General features: G+C 37.4%; 1 protein-coding gene across 1 annotated transcript in view; it reads left to right on the plus strand.

Annotated features, from left to right (window-relative positions):
• Window positions 1-18,652, plus strand: part of CPED1 (cadherin-like and PC-esterase domain containing 1) — a gene marked incomplete at both ends in the record, with an annotated part of 24,770 nt that extends 6,118 nt beyond the window's left edge. The window contains 10 exons of the mRNA XM_010194039.1: window positions 4,763-4,905; window positions 6,215-6,287; window positions 7,872-8,039; window positions 9,058-9,162; window positions 10,048-10,217; window positions 12,243-12,302; window positions 15,305-15,372; window positions 15,706-15,750; window positions 17,642-17,828; window positions 18,484-18,652. Coding sequence (XP_010192341.1) covers window positions 4,763-4,905; window positions 6,215-6,287; window positions 7,872-8,039; window positions 9,058-9,162; window positions 10,048-10,217; window positions 12,243-12,302; window positions 15,305-15,372; window positions 15,706-15,750; window positions 17,642-17,828; window positions 18,484-18,652 — 1,188 coding nt within the window. The remainder of the gene's footprint in view (window positions 1-4,762; window positions 4,906-6,214; window positions 6,288-7,871; window positions 8,040-9,057; window positions 9,163-10,047; window positions 10,218-12,242; window positions 12,303-15,304; window positions 15,373-15,705; window positions 15,751-17,641; window positions 17,829-18,483) is intronic.
• Window positions 18,653-21,968: the final 3,316 nt, after the last annotated feature.

Below are 21,968 nucleotides of genomic sequence, written 5' to 3' on the forward strand. Positions count from 1 at the left end.
TAATTTCTGGAAACCAATGCTTTGGTCCCTCAGACATAAACCTTGCTTTCAAATATGATCCTGATCACTTTGTCTGCTCTTAGTTTTGAAGACTACAACTAGGAACAAGCAAGGTCCTTTCAAAATCTATTCATACAAATCCTGTAAAGTATGATGCACCAAATCCCAAACTGTAAACCTCAAATTACACTTAATTACTCAGTAGCCCCAGTGTCCTCTTACCGTCTATCTCCTTGCCTCTTGGCTAAATTCAGAGCTCAGCTGCACCTCCAATGGTGAGATACTGTTGCAGGGAAAAACTGGGGAGTTCACCTTGTTTAATCAAAACCAGGATAGAAGTGGCCAATTGATAGTATGTAAGCAACTGGCAACCAGTAATAATAATACACTCCCTATCACTTTCAGTAGCAGAACAGGTTAACCGTGATACAAGACACATAATAAATGTTAATAAACATTGCACATTTCTAAACATCCTTCTGCACATACCCTCTGAAGCTGTAGTCACACCCACGTGTGATGTTTAGAATGTGCAATGTTTATTAACACACATTTACCAGGCCCTATATCACAGGCAGCACAGGTTACAAACACAGCCCCACTCTCCTGGGATGCAGTTTCCCTTCTTTCATGCACTTCTGCTTGGAGAAGTGGGGACTCCAGCCCTGCATGTGCCCATTTAACAGGACCCATCCCCATTCTTACACCCCAGTGCAGTATAGACAGAAGCTGTGATGCCAAAGGGCTGACTTCTGGCAGTGTCTGACCAGGTTTTGACTGCTGCTGTTTCCACCCTCACAGTAAATTTTCATACTGTTTTTATATTATTTCCCAAGCTGACTCCTTCCTTGTTTCAGAAGTCACTTTGTAATTTCCTGGCTACTATTTAACCTTGCTGGTGGTCACCTTCCTCTTTATCATGAAAATTTTGGGACAAACATCCTCATAGACAGTTCTGTATATTCCAGGCAAACGGGTTTTGTTGTCCATGGGTGGGCTGTGTGGGCACTCCTGCAATATATCTCCTACCTGTTTTCAGAGTCTCATTTAGATTCCCTGTACAGTCACTGGAGGAACAGAACAGTTTTAGATTGCAATTAACGTCACCACTTTGAGGCGCCTACCTTAGGATGGTATAAATCATGCTCTTCAAGCGTCTGTGTTCTGTAGTGAGGTATAAAAGGAGCCTAGACATTTAACTTGTATATAGACGTAAGCCATTAGTCTTGTAGGGTGGCATTCCTCTATAGATTTTGGCACCTGGATGAATTGTCTTTAGGTGAGCTGTGTCTCCGAACACCTATTACAATAAATAGAAAGCTAATCAGTGCAGGCAGTGAATGTAGGTGTTTTAGGTTTGCATTTATTGTCGTTTCTAAGGTTAGTTAAGGAAAATCTTTCTTGTTTGTCTCATCAGGTGGCAAGACTGTGCTAGGACTGAGCTAGAAGGCAATCTCAGGAAGATCGTTACAGTTTGTTTTTGTACTTTCTCAGGGCAATCCTCAGCTGACCACTCAGCTAGCTGTCCAGGGCTGCCTCAGCCTCTCTCCTAAGAAATTCATTTGCAGAAAAATTGCCAGAGGAAAATCCTCTCAAGGGAATGACTGCAATCACCATAACATCCAGTCCTGTTGGTGCCACACTCTTCCACTCTCCTTGAGTCCCCATGATGCTGTGCATGAAGCTTACAAATCAGAATTCCTTTGTCAATTAAATCACATTTTTTCAGTGTGTCACGCCTTTAACTGATAGTTAAGTGTATTTTTGAGGAGCTGAACAGATCTACGTCACTGAGATCATAAACCTTATTTTAATGACTGCAGATTTTAAAAAGTGGATGTCAAAGCAGGTAGAGAAAAAACATTGTAAAATTAATATTGAGATAGTCAAATCTTTTTTGTCCCCTGTGCCTTATCTTAAAGCAAAAGTACTTATCAGTGAGCAAAAGGTCAATGAGTTAAAATCAGTCTTAAGAATATTTCCAGTTCATTCTGCCTTTAGAGAAAATGCATGCTTGATCCATGTAATCTAACTGCATTTATGCACTTTCTGAAAGGCATTACATATATACCTCTAACTATTTGCATCCAGTATGTGGATGAGCATCTTCAAGCTCCTGAGAAGTCTTGCAATTCTGTATACAATGGTGTCATTGTACAAAATATATGTGTATGTCTGCTTTGAGTTTTACAGCCTACTAAAATTTAATCTCTATTGCTCAGCTTAAAAATTTACCAGCAAGAGGTCAGCTTTCTCCCAGAATAATTTCCTGTGATTGCCACTGTTTTTTCCCATTCTGTCCTTGTGGTTTAGGGCTTGGCTGGCCACTAAATCCTGGACAGATGCTCTCTATTAACCCTTTCCCCTCCTTAAAAGAGAAGAAAAAAAAAGATAAGAGAGAGAGACTTTATGGGTTGGAAAATGAAACTATCAGGTTTAATAAAACTATAATACTAATACTACAGGATAATAGTGTAAATATGAAAATAATGAAATATATACAGATATGTGCAAATATATACAAAACCAATATAAAATCCTCCACCCACCCTCCCCCAATGATGAATACGTCACCAGAGGCTCTGCAAAGCAGGGCACTGGAAAAGTCCCAGATTGGATTCAGCAGCATGTGGGAGCAGGATGCAGGAACACATGAATCAGGATCAGAGGCAGACAAACCAGCAGGATTCTGCTCAGACGTCGCCTGTTGCAGCATCAAGATGTACGGAAGGGTCCAAGATGGAAGGGGTCCAGGATGAAAGAAGGGTCAAGACCCTCGTGATCCCTCAGCTTTATACTGAGTATGACGAATGTGGGATGGAATACCTAGTTGGTCAGTTTTCAGTCCACTTCCCCTCCTGTAGGCACAGACCTGGCACCCATGATGAAACAGTGGCCTTGGGATTATCAGTATACACTGTCTGAGAAAAAACCCATACTGCTAGTTTCAGCAAGTTCAGCCACTTAGAAGAGTCTGAGCTGAAAAGTAAAATCACTAAATAGAAAATTAGTTCTATTTAGCTCAAACCAGGACAGTCCTCTATTTTACTATAATGCTGCTTTTAATCAGGCTCAATCAATAATGAGATTGAATCTTGCTGGACAAGTAGTCTGTTTCCTCTGAAGGTGGCAAAACAAGCATCATTAGTGATCATCTCAAGTTACCTTCACCTCAGAGACTTTGATATTCTGCAGTTGAACACAGATATTTATAGTTCTTTGTTGGGCACACTCAGAAGAACATGACATTACTGCAGGTTTTCACACTGCTAATCCTTATTCTGTACATTTTCCCTATTAGTTGAGGAGAAACCTATAGAATCCGTAAGAGTCAAACCTAACCTGAACTGGTTTGAATAAGAATTTTTTTCGTGAGTTGGAATTTAACCTGAAGTATTCATCTCTTGTCTCTATTGGTCCTGAAACTGACTAAATATTTATTTTCAATCATTGGCTTAGAATAAACACTGTCCTAAAACCTGATATCCCCTAATGAGAACCTGTTGAGTGCTGTTTCTTTTCTAGGCTGGCTAAAGAGGGCTGTAACTAAAACGCAGTTCCTTGGAGAAGCCAGTTTTATTTTAATGCCTGTTGTGTTGGAAACAGTTTGCTATTATAGCCAACAGCATGCTGTGAGTGCAAATAGGGCAAATCAGCCTGTCTTTCATCAGTTCTGACTACAAATATATGCATAGTGTGTCCTTTGTGTTGAGGTGCTTAGGGATTGATTTATGGTGAGGAACAAATGAGCTAATGGGGCATTTTCTGTCCTGCTTTCCTTTCCTTCTAATAATCACCAACTTTCATTGGAAAATTCTGCAAATCCGTATCTTCCCTGTGCAGCAAAACCACACAGCTTCTTGCTTAGCCCCTCAATACCCACTGCGGATTTATGAAATTAAAGAAAAGGTAGAAGCTGGTATAGCAGGAGTGTGAGTGATCACAGAATCATAAAGTGGTTTGGGTTGGAGGTGATCTTAAAGATCATCTAGTCCAACACCCCTGCCATGAACAGGGACACCTCCCCCTAGACCAGGCTGCTCAAAGCCCCATCCAACCAAAGTCAGTTGAAGAACTACCATGCAGTTCCATCCTGGTGAGATTAGTCTTCATATAATATTTTAATTTAACATGAACAATTACATGGGACAATTTCACTCAGAGATTATTCTAAATCTGAACTGATTTGAAAAATGTACAGCTTTGTGTTCTTAATGTTTGTACTAGTCCGTGGGAGAAACACAACTTTGGTGATCTTAGACTTTGCAAAGCACAGACTCCTTCACAGCCAGTTGTGGCTATGAAATGGAGTGTGATCTGAGGATTTGCACAATCTCCAAGGTAAGTGTTTGTGGTCAAGGTCAAGTGGGACAGCCCTTGGCACAGTATGTTGACAAGAGAACAGGCTTTTACTTTGAGTATGCTGTTACCTACTGCTAAAGACAGAAGTGTTTGTGGTTTCCATTGCCTACAACCAGTTGGCAGCAAAAGGTTTTATCAAAGTGAGCCTAGACTGTGAGTGATATTTTTTAAAATCATTAATACAGAGTTTGTTGCTGATAAACTTATTTGTAAAAAAAGGATTCCTTCTCTACTGGTATGCTCCATGGAGCTTTTCATGCCTCTTTTCTTTATTGTGCAAATGAATAAGAACTGAAGTTTATATTCTAAGGCAATTTTTATTTCTACCAGCCTTTTCATTTATGATCTTAAGCATTGATTTACTGTAAAAGTTCAAAGATATGTGTAATCTCTTTCACAGCTGCAAAGGTTTTTTGAGATATTCTTCAAAAGCAATTCTCCCCAACAAGCCTTCAACAACATGAAGGAAGCTATAAGCAAACTGCTACTTATAACTGAGGTCTTCAGTGAATCATCTGCCTCAGGACCAAATTCTTTCAATCAGTAAGTAACTTGCAGTGGTCATTGCTATGCTTTTGTCAGTATAACTCATTAGGACAGAACAAAAACAGAGGATCCATGACTCCTAAAATAACAAAATCTCCTCTCTTTCATACTTCCTTTTAGAATAAAGTGAGGATGTGCTGCATTTAGGGAGTAAAGCTCTTCAATATCCACAGTGTTTCTAGTCTGTGAAAAGGTTATGATGAACACCTAGGACCAGATGCTGTGTTCTGATGAAGTGTTTCAGGCAGCACAAATGAACAGAAACCACTCACAATTGGGCTAGTCCTAACATATATAAAGCTGTATATCCCTTCAGTGAGCCCTCTGTCATATGTCAAATATTTAAAGTTAGAATAGCCCAAACAGTTCAGAGCTGGCTGTGGCAGGCGATCTGTACAAGAGATGCTGTTGAATACTTTATGAATGTACCTTATGAACTATTCCTAGGCAGCAACAGTCACATTTACCTGAGTGTTAAATCATTGTAAGCACTTCTGTTAAGAGTGTTACAATTCTTACACATAAATCAGCTGTTATTATGTAATATTTTTATTAATTCAAATTAATATTTGTTCTATATACATTATGTCATATTCCTGACATTTTTATGGTAAATAGTAAATAAGTTACTGTTTATTTACATTTAGTTACTATTTATCACATCTAAATGTTTTATAAAGCTATTTGAGATCCCAGGTGTTTTAGTAGCGATAACATAAAGCTCATAATTTGGAAGTTGGGAGTAAAGCTTACATTGTGAGTGGAGAGGGTAGTGAGGATTGGAGGAGTGTAACTGGGATGGAGCTGTTTTGACAGTGGTACATACTCTAACATTTTTTTACCAATGGAATGGATATCTTTTGTTCACATAACCCAAGACTTGCTTGGAGCTCCTGGCCCATGCCTTCAAACTTACCCATAGTTGCAGCACAGCTCTTTGGCTTCAATGAGCCCAGAGACTTTCGCCATATATCGCCCTCCAAATGTCTTCACAGATTTTGCAGGGTCTTGTTCTCATAAAAAGGCATTTCTTCCTCCAGTACAGTTCACTTCCCTCACTGATTTCAAAGTCAACCATACAAATACACCTTAATATAGCAGTGTTTTCATCAGCTCACAATCTGACTCCATCTGTATTTAATGCTGCTGGCTCTTCTCAGAAATTTTATTTAGTCTGTATCGCATGATCTCTCTTTACCTATGTGTGTATATGTTCTCTGGACCCATATGTGTATGTCATTGTAGTGTGTATTTCACAATAGTAACTAAAGTCACTGAATCTGATACTTGTTATATTTTATTTCAGATGCAGCCAATGTTTTCAAATGTTAACCTTTGACATTGGATTTGGCACATCCATATACCCAGTAGTTCTTGAGGTGAGAAAAATTACACAAATTATTGCTTGACCCAAAAGACTTGCACCAAAAAGAAAATAGCATGGAACATCTCTGAGAGTTACCCTCAAATCTCTGAGAAAGATATAAATAAAGAAATATTAATTTTGCCTAAAAATGGAGAGTACCTATGGGAGAAACCAGTTTTTAAGGGGCAGAGTTCCTGTGACAAAGTTCACCACACCATTGAAGTGTGCAAACCTGCCAGGGTAAGTGTTACAGGTCTATCAGCCCTACCTAATATCAGCAAAACAGAATCCATAGTAAGCATTGCATGCAAGTAGAGTAAGATATTAACTGTGGCAAAACAAAGATGAAGGGAGGGCATTAAAATACCACAGCTGCCTTTATTGCAGTTAAAGCTCTCCATGAATTGTACTGTACTTCTTCAATTCATCACCTGCTTTGACCTCCACTGTGCTGCCTTCTTTCCTGGATGGTCCTCAAGGCCTGCAAAAACAGAGAAATGTGACCTGTGGCATAAAGTTCCTGTGCCAGTTTTGTACCACTCCAGCCCCAGAACAGCCTGGCCAGAAAAAAGACTGTACTGCTTTCCAGCTGCTTATTACCCCATATATGCATACAAATATGTATATAACTGCATATATAAAATGTTTTTCCATATTTATGATACACAAAAGGCAAAATAATACTATTATATATATTCTGGAAAATTGCAGAACACTTTTAAAATTAATCCTCAGTTAAAATCTGTTCAAGTTTCTAGTAACAACAGTAAAGTCAGCCTCTGCATCCTTCACAAAGCAAAGATCCTTTGAACAAAGGACAGATGTACATATGGAAGAAAGTTTGCACAGCTTAAAATATGCATGAAGACAATATTTTTATCTAGTCTGACAAGACTTGTTTAGCTAGTATAAGAAAGGTTACACATCATAACAATTTAATACTTATATCCTAGGCTGTAAAAAAATAATCTCAGCTTAAAAACCTAAACACAAAGCTTAATGTTTACCTGCCTGTTTATATAACTACCATCTGTAATTCATAAATAAATGTACATTAAATCAGTAGTGTTTAAAAGCCTCTTATGAAAATAAAAATTACTCTAAAAAACAACAGTTGATAATTACACTGACATTTGACTTTGGATAGTATCTCTTGACAACTGTAGTATGCACACACCCCATGCAACCTAAAGTTATATTTGTGTTTATGCTAAAATACTAAGTTATTCATATTTTATAAACATGTGTTTACTCACTGTGTTTAGATATTGAAAAATGTATAGCTTCGACTGTACTAACTCCTAAACACCTGATAGAGTGGTGTTAACATACAAGCTGACATTTTCCTTTTTTTTAATCAAATTTCAAATCAAACATTAAAAAAGCTCTCACATGAGAATGCAATGTTTCACTCCGTCCGCTGGAGGTCAGCAAACATTGTGCAGTGCAGTTACAGCATTTGCTCTATTATAATCCTGCCTGCTTTCCTGGTGTTATTGTGACTTCCTTGTATAAATATTTCCAGTGTGATATATGTGGTTATGGGAAGACCGGACTTGATATTCAGAATACAAATTCTTACATTGTTTTCCAACAGGTGCATGAAAACTTTGACTTTCAAGATGAGGATGAATCAGATATTCAGGACCAAACTTTTAAAGAATTTCTTTTTGAAGATACTTTTAAATTTCTCTTGTCTAATATATCCTCAACATCTTTTTTCATAGAAGCTTTACAAAAAATATATGGATCAACTGTAAGCAAGGTAGTTCATTACACTTTTTCTTATTAATTGTGGAAATTGAAAATACTTCATTCTGAATTGTATGCCTTTATGACATTATTGGTACCAACTTATAGAATGAAGTATTTATCTAATCAAAGCTTACTGTTACTGAATTCTGGGGAAGTCATGAATAAAACTGTAATTATATTAAACAATGGAGTTTTCTTTAATAAAAATTCCACTCTCAAATTATGTCACTCCCCGTAGTACAGTGCTTTAAAGAGATATTTAAAATATTGTAAAGTAATTTCCCAACCATTTTTATATAGTATTTTTAATACTGTATTTTTTAATATATAGGTTTGTATGTTTTCTTAAACTTGGAACTGATTAAGTAGATTCATGAGCATCAGAATTAAATTTTGTTTCCTGCAGCTTTGTGTGTTATTCTGAATACAAGATTCCACTACAATTTTTTGCATTTATAGGGTCTGTATAAAGTTTGTATCACTTATGAAATGTATTTCTGACAAGCTAGGAACTCCTTTAGCAGTATTTCTCCTAGTGTGGGCACTTTTGACGGAGCATTTCTGGGGAGTCCCTTGCTTGCATGACTTACAGGAACTACATTATCTTTGCGACTTCTGCCTCTCAGGCAGGTGTGACTAAAACAGGGTCATGCGTCCAAATTTAGGACAGGGTAAAGTGGGAAGCTGCAGACACACAGACACATACAATATAGTTATCTAGGTTTTCTGTAGAAGGCCTGGCCACATTTCAAACTGCCCACTTCATTGTCTATGCTTCATGCAGTCTCTTGCCATTATGATTTCCATGGGTTCTTTCCTACACAAAGTGAATGCACAGTCCACTTTATTCTAGGCTGAGAAATGGGAAAAGCTACCAAGGAGCTGGCTTGACATGACTTTGGATGAGGATAGGGCAAGTTGAGAGCTGCTGTAACTTGTTCTTTTGATCACCAAAGAGATTGTAGTCTAATGAAAGCACATTGCTTTTCATGTGATTTCCTGAGAATATGCTGCCCTTTCCTTCATAGGATGGAACTCACCACAAAGAAGATGAGCAATGTTTGTCTTTAGAAGAGATAAATTCAATGATTACTTTCATAAAGGAGCTGAAGAGTCTTGGACAATTTGAGCTGGTAAAATAAAGAGGAATTTGTTGTAGTAGATACATATTTTATGTAAATCTCTTAACATTTCTTGTTAATTAACATTCTTTGCTGTCTCTAGCACATGCATTAGACAAGATGGGCAAGGAAGCAGGGAGATGACTGTCATGTTGACTTTATTTTGGTGGATTTTTAGAATTCAAATTAAAAAAATACAGAAATAAAACAGAGTCTGAGTTGAGGATTCATTGAAAAAGACAGCTAAAGCAGAAACAGAGACCAGAAAATAGAATGAAAGAAAAAGGGGGAAAAATATATGACTAATGAGTTGGTAAGAAAATAAAATTATTATTAAGCAAAGCAGATGTGAATGGAAGAACTGGAGACAGCACAACATTGATATCATGACCAGAGATGAAATACTGTCAAAAAAAGCAAGCGGAATATGTAATATGTCATCTTCTTCACACTTCAAGTGAGTTCTTTTTTGGAGAGCAGAGATGGAGGAATAACAGGCAGTGTCTGTGAACAGGCATAGCAATTAATGAGGGAAATGATGAGTATTGGGGAAATAAAAGATCTGCAACTGGATCTATAGTTCAGAAAGTCTGTATGGCAACAGGATTTCTTCTGGACCTCCTGGATGATTGTTAGAGTTTGAGACTGATGAGGCTTCCTGAAGATGGATAAAGTTGTCTCCGAAATAAAATCAAAGGCAAAGGAATTAGACCTCCATGTCAGTACTAGTAAACCCAAGTTATCGGGCTGAGCAAGAGAGTATTTTCTACACATGTGGGAAAGAGTATTAATAAAAATCCATCAGCATGCTATATACAGTCTTCTGATAATTTCTTACTTCTTTACATTTTACAAATACTACAACATGTAGTCTCTAATCAGTGTCTCACTTCTCAGCTTTTCCCTTCTCCTGCACCCAAGATTCAAACTCTACTGCGCGACCTTTATCACATGGTAGACCCAATGAGACGGCTTGGTTCAGTCCTGACCCTGCATTGGTTGCTTTCCAGTTTACTTGAACAATTCCAGTTAATGACTGAAGAGGCACATACAAATCTTTCAGAATGGTAAGATAGCTGTTATATATGTTCAGGAGTAGTTTCTTGAATGATATTAATTGCAGTAGTTCCAGTGAGCACCATAAAACTTAATCCTTCAGTAGATGTAGGTGGATTTACAACAATTGTGATGAAGATCCACCATCCCATAATGGTGTACTGTCAGCCATTCTGCTCTGAGAGTTGCAGCTAGGTTTCTACATAGGACAGTTTTGCCCATTTACTTCACTTTCCAATAGAAAGGATTTGGGTTAAAAACTTAACTGAAGCTACAGGAAAATTTTTTTCTAAGAAATATGAAGTGAATTATGTAGAAGGTTTCTGAACAACTGTAAACTCAAAATTAGGACTGCTTACCATGGTTAAGACCATCTTTTAGTCTATTCAACAATTAGAAGCCAAAATGTAAAGAAAATTTAAAATTTCAGGAGGATATTTTTCCAGAAGAGAGTAATAACTTTGAGTGGCTCTAAATTTTCTGTCCAACAAGAGACAGGCCAAATTTTAACTCTTTTTGAAAAACTAGAAAAATATTTTAATGACAAGAAGGTTGGATCCATTAAGCTTCTGGCAAGAGATTTTAACCTTCATAAGGACAGAGGGAGGGAGAAAGGAAGGGAGGAAGGAAGAAAGGGAAGAAATAAAAGAGGGAGTAAGGAATGAATGGAGGGAAGGAGAACAGTTGTGGTATACTATATGTTTAGTGTAAAATTTGTAAAAATTGTATGTAAAAATGTGTTTTCAGAGCTCATTCTCTCCTGGTTAATGATGTTTCATATACATGTACTCCATACTTCTTCACTGACTACAAGCATATATTATTTTGCAAATGAGAGCTTGAGAATGGAGGAACATTCAAAAATATGTGTGCTCCATCCACTGAGTCTCCAGTAAAATGTGCAAAAGACATTATTTTGTAGATTTTGCTTGGACAATGTCATAGTGACTATATAAGGCATCTGTAAGATTTCTTGTTTTAATTTTGTTCCTCATTGAATCGGCTTTCAGCAAGACAATAGTAAACTGTATCTTTCTTTGCTTATCTGTACAGTGGAGCTTATGCTTTACCACTGTGCTAGGTAACTGTTTATTAGTGTTTTGAAAATACACAGTTCTATGAATGCACTAAGTATTACTGTTGTTACTGCTGGCTACTCCATGAAAAGTAACTCAAAGATGCAGCTGCTTGCATTCGTGTATAAGCCCTTACCCTTTTGCCAAAATATTTAGGTTTGCATATCAAAGCATACCAACCTTTAGCAGCTTTCTGTTCTAATCTAAGCTGTGCTACTCACTCACTTTGAGCAAGCCCCTTGGCCTCTTTTTTTCCTTCCAGCTGAACATTATTGTATGTGTATAAATATGTACAAGTACTGTAACCTTTCTCCAGGGCATAGGCCAGTCTGCTTCTTTGCACTATATTTTTCTGCAATGGCTAGGTTAATAACACCATTCTGTTCATTCACTGTATAAAAAACTCGTGTGTTTTGACATTGCTAAATCATAATCTTCCTCTTCTATAGCTACGTGCATGTGATGGTGATGCATGTGTCAGATATGCATGTAATTATACTTAATTGCAAGGAAGAAAGAGCTTAGTAGAGCTTACTCCCCAAACAATTCAGGTATGCATTCTCTTTGACCTCTGAGTAATCTTTTTTGCAATTTCCAGCTCTGATGAGTTTCTATATCAGAACACTTTTCCTGAACGTATTCAGTTAAGGCCAGGTTGTTCAATGGGTGTATTTAACAGTTCTTATTTCTCTGACTATGCAAAATTGGTATTTTCATTTACAAAATCCAGTCATTTGCATAGCTGACTGTCCAACCAGACAAGCCTGGATACTTGTGGGAAATATAATGACTTCTGACTTAGGTCTTGCACTGTTCATGCAGTTCACTGATCATGAGTCCGTTGGATGGAGACAGGATTTAAAGAAGTTTCCTGGTCTACTTTTCTTAACCCTTTTCATCTACATGACTACTATTGAAACTTTCAATGGTTTTAGTGAACTCTCTGAATTACTTCCACAGGAGAAGCAAGAAGAGCTCTAGAAACTCATCTCTGACTGTAATGAAATGGTTACAGCCTAGGTGAGAATGACCTTCTCAGATATATTGGTATAACATATGACAAAGTTCCTTAAAAGTGATGGAGTGGTACTACCTAACAAGTGCACTGAAGTAAATTTTCTGCATTGTTTGTGCACTGTTTTTCAACTCTGTGCAGTTTCAACTTGTAGTATGACTAAGATGTACATCATTACTGTCTTTTAGAATAGGGGCTATGAAGTACCATAGCAAGTATGTTTGGCTGTGTCAGACAGCAGAGTAGCATGGGAGGATCAGATTAGTGAGAAAAGCTAACCCTTCTGTATTTGCATAACACAAAAGTCTAAGCAAGTCTATAAAGTTGCAAATGCTTTTACGAAATCAACAGTTAAATTTGGAAAAGTGTTAGTAGCTTCCCATATGCAAGCCCTTTGTTAGGTCAAGATAGAAGCAGTAAGTCCTCAAACTGAATTTGAGTTGAAACTAATTTCTTGGAGTTTAACTTGGTCATGCTCATCACCTGGGCAGTTTGGGAAACAAACATGGTTTGGACAAGAGAAGACAACAGCAAGGAAGTCTGGATAAGATCACTGATCTGCAACGGGAGGAATGAGAGACAGAGGGAAGGAGAGAGACAGTTGGGATTAAATGCCAGGAAACCAATCCCACTCTTGAGTCTTCAATTTTGTATTTCTCTTTGGAAGATCAGCACAAGATACTTCATTCAGTGAATCAAATGCCCACACCGCTGGTTAATGAAACAGAAAAAAAAATACTAGTGATTACATCTCAGATAATTACATCTGGTGGCTCATCATTTTCAAGAGAGACCTACAAAACATCATCTAAAGAAATAAAATTCGTAACTCTACTGAATACTGAAATATGGCCTCAATTCTAACTGTATGACCCATTAAAAATTGCACTATCCACAACTAACTCATCCATTGGAGGCCTGAAAAGTGACCAAATTTTTTCCATTTTTTATTTTAATCTTATGAAAGATATTATGTCTTTCTACACATCCTTCATTGCTTATGTCACTGATTGCTTAGGCCATCAGAACTACATTGCTATTGCTGATTTCAGTCCTTTTCCTTTCTCATTTGCTGAACTGGAGAGATTCCTAAAGGACAAGACCACTAATTTGTGATAATAGTTTGTGATATACACAGCGGGGATCTCTCAAAAGGAACATTTACAAGCATGCATGCACCTAGGGTGCCTGACATACAGTCATTAGCTTCATTAGAGTTAATTGCAAAGAGTATAAGCAATGTGCTCATCCACACCTGATAACTCCTACAAGATACTAAGTAAATAAGATGAAGGTCTCTTCTTGAGTCACAGCGTGTGGAAGAAAGGGCTCTGGAGAGTCTGGGATCTCAGCTGCTCCCTGTCTGAGGAGAAGCTCCATAACTGTATCATTTCTCAGTCCTGCTGACTGCAAGGAGCTTGGACAAAGGAAAACTTGATGGTGCTGATGATTAAAAGGCCCAGTTTTCAGTAGAGATACATTCAGTAACCTGAGTATCTTTCTGTAATATCATTTCTAAATACTATATTTTGATACCCTGCTGTAATTAGAGTTATTTTATATCTCTTAATGTTGTCTGGTAATGATCACAATCTCTTTAAAAACTGACACATGCAGGTCATGTGATTCCTTTGGAAGCCAGGGCCTTGCACCGGTGGTGGCTGCCACATTCCTGAGGTGTCCACTGGCTAAATGAAAGTCTGACATTTCATAGAGTTAAGGCATCATGTTTTCACCTTACAATAGGTTTTGACACTGGGGAATCAAAAAGGAACAGCAGAGAGAAAAAACTTAATTGACAGATGTTAGCCATTACCTCCTTCGAAAGCAGAAAGAGGGGTGGAAAATGACTTATAACTTGGAAAACAAACTCTAATAGTTTGTTAAGTGCCTCCTCTGAAGGAGGTCATGAATGTGCATGGAATTAGGGCAGTGTCTAGACACTGCAAGCTCAAAACTACATTTTCATGCACACACACACACACAGCTCTGCCAGCTGCTTCTTTCCTTGTCTCATTGACACAACACAGAAATCTCTGTTTTATTATTGAACAGTTTACCTTTTACCATGACTGACCTCAATATTGCTTTCAACAGCTCCTGTTGAAGCATTAGTGATGGCTGATTGCACAAAACAATATTGCCACCTCCGTTCCTTGGCACAGAGAGTGACTTTTTGTCAGTCAAAATCTGAATTAATAGGCAGCAGTATCTGGGAAGAAGGTGATTTATGAGGAGTTCTGCAGAAAACATTGGGAGGAAAACATGTGAAAGCTTCACAAAATGTTAATGAACCTCTGAAAAGGTCTTATCAGCCAGAGGTCCACTACATGGGTTAGATAGAAGTCTACTGCCTTTCTTCTTCTGTGCTCCCAGAATGCTATATGAAAGAAAAAAATCTACGGTTGACAATATAAGTACCACTAACATGTTAATCAATTATTGCAATTGACTTGTGTTTTTTTCGCTGAAGATTTATATATATATTTAGTACGATGATTGTGTGTTTTGTTTTGAATTAGCAAACAAATCAAAACACATAGATGCTCCTTTATAAAAATTGATGCTACCCTCAGCAAAGATAATCACCATGACACAGGCTATCATTTATATTTAAATCTTTTTGAACAAAGTCTAGCTTTAATGTCAAATATCTATAAAAAAGCAGCATACAAGCAACTAAGAGATATGGTTTGGGTTATTTTATTCTTGGCTATATTAATTCTTCCTTATCCCAGCAATTCAACAATGTTTTGAATTTTATTTCTGGTTTTCTTTTTTTTTTTAATTCATGTTACATGCAAACATTTGTTATGGAATATGTGTTTTCTGTCATGTTAATTGAGGTAACGTTGATAATGCTGGAAACATGAAATCAGAAGGTTCATCTTCCCATGGAGAATATTAAAATATCATGTGCAATGGGTTGCCATATAGAAATTTTTGAAAAATATTCCATGAATTCTGTTCCATTCATGTAGAAATATGTCTGATATTGAATTGACAGGAATTCTTCTCAAGAAAATGTGAGCCCTAGGCAGAATGTTCATTCTAACTTCAGGAAGAATCATGATGGTAAGGAATCAGAGTAAGATCTCTTAGATATGGAATGTCTTGCCTATTTGTACTACTTCTGATAATGTATATGATTTAGATTACATAATTTTGCATTGCAACTGGAAGGTCTTGGCTTACTACATATAAAAGAACAAGTTCTTCCTTATCTGTGTAAGTTGTTCTGCTGAGCCCATGAGTACTGTTCATGAGCCTAAAGCAAAGATCTCATGCTAAAAAGGATAGAAATACACTGTATTTTTTATAATTAACGAAATAAGAGTTCCTTCTCCCCTACGATTGTGAATCAGGCTTAAAGAAGAAAATAATTAATTGTTTTTGTTTATCTTTCAGCATTGCCTTATTCCAGTAAGATTAAAGAAAGACGATGCAGTTATGGTAAGTCAAGGTCTTTCTAGACCACTAAGGGGGAAGAAAAGAGATTACTTAAACAAATTTCTTGATTTTTTTTCTGCAGAACTTTTCAGAGAATAGACATCCTGCAGGCTGTTATTAAAAAAAAAATATATTTTTAAGTAACAAGAATGTTTATGAATCACTCAAAAATTGTGCTATTATTTTAAATAAGCCTCAAGCACAAAGTTAAGCATTGCTATGTGTGTATATTAATGTGACAGTTCCAGGACTCATTGATCCTTTGCCACATTTCAATAGACTTTTGCCCCTTATTTCCAAGAACTTTAGCATATATTTGTTCTTGTGGAGTAACCTTTAAACTTCTATGAAGTTTCATCAGCCTTGTATAAGGCCAGTCTTCAATGGTGGAATTTTAAAGTGCTCCTTAAGAGATGAAGAGTTTTTCTAAAAGTTGTCCTTGTAGGAATATTTAAAGTATATTTAAAGATATATCAAGATTTAAAGTATATTTGTCTTGAGTGGGAGCAATGCTTTCTGCTGCCTTTCTCATTGACACATTATCTGAGGCATCACTTTATAAATGTGAAACAATTGTTCTGTGGTGGAAAGTTTTTTCTATCCATTGAGTCTCATTTCCCCTCAGTTACTGATCTCATGTTGTCTCTACATGCTCCTCTGTGTTTGTCAGAGACCAGAACTGCTCCTGGTCTGGTTGACTGGCATCACCAATCCAGTTGCATGATATTTTATTTTGAAAATATCTCAATCAATTTTATTTTGAAAAATCCTCCTCATTTTTAATCTAATAGTGAAACAACCTTTCTAGGTGAGGCACACAGGATCTGGAGAACTGTTTATACTCATCTGTAAGATTTTTTTAAAATACCTTCTGTGTGTCAACTTCAAAGCCTTTATTCCCCTACAAATCTAGCCCAAATTCTGCTCTTCCATTGGAATAACTTCCTTTACAATTTAATCCATGCAAGAGGATGCTGAATTGCCCTGTTTTTTTTTCACAAGGCAGATATTTCAAGGTAGAAAAGGCCTGCATGGAACTGCTTGCATCCCTCATGACCCTTTAAGGCAATGTTTTAAATCACATGATTTTTCAGATATGATAGTAAAAGATTTTCCTGGCTGGAGTATTTTCTGAAGTACCCAGTTTTAAGCACATACTACAGAATATGTGTGGAAAGCAAGTTTTGTATATGTAATTTTACTGTAAATCTGAATCCAATAGGTTGGATTAAAATAGTTGTCGTAAGTATGTTGCCAGCAAATAATTATTCTCATGAGTCATTTGGCAAACACTACAAAATAAAGGACACATTTGAGTAAATAGGATTTGATTGTGGAGAACTCATACAAAGGGAAGGAGCTGGAATTTGTTGATTTAGGAATTTTAATAAAGCATTCTTCCAGCTGTACTGCAAATGACCCCATGAGTCTAGATATCTTCATGTGACTTGTTCTTATGAACTGTAAGAGTATGTCTAACCTATTTTGATTTTTATTGGCGATTACACATGTGCGTTATCCCTGTACACAGGCTGGTACCTAAGAAGGTTATGAATTTTGGCCTAACGTTTCTTCAAGTTTCAGTTAACCAGCTGAAGACAGGATGTCCCAGACCTAATCCTTGCATTTTCAAAGGCTTACTCAGACTTTGAGTTTTGTGCCTCTGACTTTAGTTATTGGGCACTGAATGATTAAAATCCCTCCAGGGTCTAAAAATTTTTCCCAAGTGCCAATACAAACTCCATTAAGACCTTGCAGCAGGATTATCAGTCTCAGAGTGACCAGGCATTAAAAATCTTGCCACTGTACTTGTTATCAATCTGCCAGAAGTTGCATGTTACTTAAAAATGTTCATACATTTCACAGTTTTTTCTTTGATGCCTTCTTGGAACAGATAAAGATACCCTATCTCATATCAGGCAGATCTTCACCAGTCCACAGCTGGACTTGAATCCTCAGTTTAACCCAAAGATCAAAGAATACTATGCAGAAGTCCCATTTGACATGGTGACAGTGAAGATTGGAGCAGAACCGTCTAACTGTCAATGCCAAGTACACCTTGATGAGAAGAAAGGTCCAAGGTATGAGTGACAAAATATGAGTGCAACTAACTTTTTAGTGTTTTAATGTTAACCACCTTGGCAGTTGACATGGATATGTGCAACAAACTTAAGAGATTTCTTCCTTGTAAAAGGAAAACAGAATAGCAATATGACCTTTACACTGAAAAGGAAAAGCCCTGGTTGTGCAGATTTCGTGTCTCAGTATTTCTCATTTCCCTGCCAAGGGAAGAAGAGCACAGTCCAGCTTTGCTCTTGTCTGTCACTCTGAGCAGTTTGTCTGGGCTTCCACCACATTTGGCTTGTGGACAATTTCAACAGCTAGCTGACACCTCTGATCTTGTTTGTCTCCTTGTTGACTTCCCATGAACTTGGACCTGCCAGGAATTATTGTCCCTAGTGGCTTCATTCACAGCTTTCATATCAGAATTGTTGCCACTGTCACTGAAGCTGTTTTCACTAACTTTCACTGTCATTTTTCTTCCTGAAAGACTTGCAAATTGTTGCAAGTCTTATATTAAACTTTTTAAATTTAAAAACATATGTATTTTGTAAGAGAAACTCAATGTTAGAAGTAGAAGCCTCAATTAGCAACTACAGTTTAGCTGCCATAGATAAAGTAATGTAAGTCTTTGTTTGTTTAGTGTTTATTCCACTTTCCTGTTTTGCTTTGCAGCATTGCTAACTACCCCCTTGGCCTTGGATTGAACAAAGTCATCATCCTTGTAACAGATGATTCGCAGCCCAGCCCTCAGGTTGTGAGCAGCTACAAAATCACAATTTATCGAGAGGACCGCCCTAGTCTGCCTTTGTTTGATGACTACATGATGTGTGGGTTTGTGCAGGTATTGTCTATATATTCTTTTTCTATACAAATTAACAATGAATTTAACTGGTTTTTGTTCATCCAGTGGTGTAAATTCAGGTACATGGGCCAAAGCTGGTGTAGAGTCAGTTTTGGTGAGATTAGAATCTGAGTTCTAAATGCTATAATTGTATGAAATATGGCATCTACATGATGTTTCAGATATAAAAGTCCAGCATAAGTATTTGAGAGCTCCAGGTTAATTAATCTTTACTTTGGTCAGCTAAAATCTTACCCATCAGAGAGGTGCTGGCTTGTGAGAAAACAGTCCCTCTGTACCATGCAGTGGGTAGACTGAAGTATTTGTAACTGTCTATCAATAGCATTGGAGCTGTGGAAATCCTTTTACCAGGAAAGATATTTATCATTATGGTGTGTTTATGAGTGTTCAAGTGAAATACTGCTAGATAATTTATGAATCAAAATTGTTTATCCTAGAAGACCAACAAGCACCATCAAAAAAACACACTGATTATGAAGGAAGGGATGATTGTCGCTTACATCACATTTATCTGAATATAAGTTTTGGAATGCAAATAAATTACTTTTAACAAATAGAAGTCCTTAGAAAGCAGTGAGTCTAGTGAAAAAAAGTATGAGAGTCACAGAATCACAGAATATTAGGAGTTGAAAGGGACCTTGAAAGATCATCGAGTCCAACCCCCCTGTAGAGCAGGATCACCTAGACTAGGTTGCACAGGAACACGTCCAGGTTTTGAATGTCTCCAGAGAAGGAGACTCCGCAAACTCTCTGGGCAGCCTGGTCCAGTGCTCTGTCACCCTTACAGTAAAAAATTTTTTCCTCATGTTCAGATTGAACCTCCTATGCTCCAGCTTGCACCCATTGCCCCTTGTCCTGTCATTGACTGTCACTGAGAAGAGCCTAGCTCCTTCCTCTTGACACTCACACTTTACAAATTTATAAACATTAATGAGGTCTCCCCTCAGTCTCCTCTTCTCTAAGCTAAAGAGACCCAGCTCCCTCACACACTCCTCATAAGGGAGATGCTCCACTCCCTCCATCATCCTTGTGGCTCTGCACTGGACTCTTTCAAGCAATCCCCTGTAAGAGTTTGTCTGATAGGGCCAAAAATGGGCTGTGGAAGGGGAGCTTGGGCTGAATTAGGCATAAAATTGGAAGAAAGATAATGAAAGAAAGGAACAGTGGAGCTTTCAGTTAACAAAACTATGGTGATATATTCTTCATAAGGCAGAAAATCTGAGACACAGGCTGGAGCAGAGCTGTTTGCATTCCAAAGTTTGAAGACTGAATGTTGCTACTTGATATGGTGAGCAAAGATAAGCCAGTCAATTCAAAAAGAGAAGTGACATGGTAAATCATAGTCAAGGGCAGTGCTTTTGTCTGTGGGTTTTTGGACAGATTCAAAGGTTTGGTGGATTCATTATAAATATTAGAGCACCCAGGAGGAACATATTTTGTCACTGTTCATTCTGCAACCAGGAAGCAGAATTTACACATTATTGAAACTGACATCTGTGTTCATGTCAAATATCTAATCCCACCTTTATTTATCTACTTTATGAAGATCTTTATATCAGTATATCCTTTTTGTAAAACTTCACTTCTCTGGTTTCTTTCTATATATTGGAGAAGACATTGGGAGACTAGGGTGGGAGAAGGCAGAGCATTTTATGTGATGGGACAGATCAAGAGGAATTTTTTGTCTTGTAGAGAAGTAAGCAGTGGGGCTTAAAACAGGAGCCAAAGAGATTATAAATGTTGATAGCAAATTGTATGTTGACAATAATTATCTCAATCTGCAAATCAGAACTGTCAGAGAAAATGTATGTAGTAGTCATAGCCTAGCTGATATGAATACCAGATTATGGTGGTGTCTGACCCTCTACCTATTCCTTGTCTCTTCTCTTACACTTATCTTACAAGTTCAAAAGGTCAAGGACCATCTTCTTGCTCTTTGTACTGGCTCGGCACTAGATTCAGCAGTTGCTACAGTAAAACAAATAAGAATAAAAAGATAGAAAACCTAAGATTTTAGTTCAGGCATGCAGCAATTTGCCGGACACATTAGGTGTGAATTCATATGAAAAAGAGAGCAGCAGTAGGTTGAGCTTGAGTTATATTACCAGGAGAACACACTGCCTGGAAAGATGTAAAAAAGCTTCTCTTGTTGCCCAATCTGGGACATGTATCTGGGTGTAGGAACAGGAATTCAACCTCACACACATCCTCCCACACTAGAATTGACACTGCTGTTAGTGTTTTATGGTAGCATTTATGAGACTGAGTATGAATCTTTGAACACTGTGAAGGCAAGGAGATCTAGAATGATAAAAATGAAAAATGTTTTAGAAGTTTCTTTTTGATTGAGCTTGGTTTTCAGCTCATCTGTGAATACTTCAAATTAATATAATTGTTCAGAGCTAGGGAGGACTTCAAGAGTTTAGAGTAAAAATGAGATGAAAAGCATTCTTGTGGTATCTAATGAGTGCTGTGAAGATACAGTATGAGATTCTAAACCAACATTCTTTTCAGATATGTTAAAGGCAAACTTATCAGAGAATGTATTTAAAAAACAAACAGAGGTTGGAGCTGGAGATAGAAATGGCATTCTAAAACACTCAAAAGCCTGCATTTTTTTCCCTTTTCCCTATTTGCTAGAACAGAATTTTTTGTCTTCTGCTTAGAGTGATTTTATTTTTATTAATACTAAACTCGGATCTTAAGTATCATCATTACATTCTGCTTTTCATACCAGAGAATATTACGTGCTCTTGCAGGGTAGGTTAATACACCCTCATGAATGGCATGAATGCTTGTTCTCTTAGTAACATGACACCTGCTTTAGGAGCAAAAGGATAAATACAGTGTGAACTGATGGAGTCTCCTTTGGACACTTGACTAGGCACAACTGGGATCATGCATGGGGAGAGAAAGGTCACCGTCAGTGGTGTGGTCTTTCTCACAGAAAGCTTCAGTTAAAATTCTAATCCAGTGACTTTTTTTCCTGGCTTTCTTTTATGTTTAATCCCATTAGGATATTCAGGTTTCACTGCAAGATGATACTATAAGGAAGATTACAATAAAAAGACAGAGTGTGGGATGTCATTTCCAGTCTTCTAACAATTCTTGTACAGTTGAATAATCCCGAATTAATTTCATGGCTTTTGAATTAAGAAGTGTGTGGTTCCAAGCCTTGTGGCCCCTAAAAGGGGAAAAATATTGCCCTCTCTACTTTCTGATAGCAGCTATAATGTCCTCATTAAAACCAAATTAGTAGGGCTAAGCTGTGGCATCACCACAGCACCTTCAGTGG

This window comes from Mesitornis unicolor, unplaced genomic scaffold (assembly GCF_000695765.1).
Source record: "Mesitornis unicolor isolate BGI_N332 unplaced genomic scaffold, ASM69576v1 scaffold31521, whole genome shotgun sequence".
Lineage (NCBI taxonomy): Eukaryota > Metazoa > Chordata > Aves > Mesitornithiformes > Mesitornithidae > Mesitornis > Mesitornis unicolor.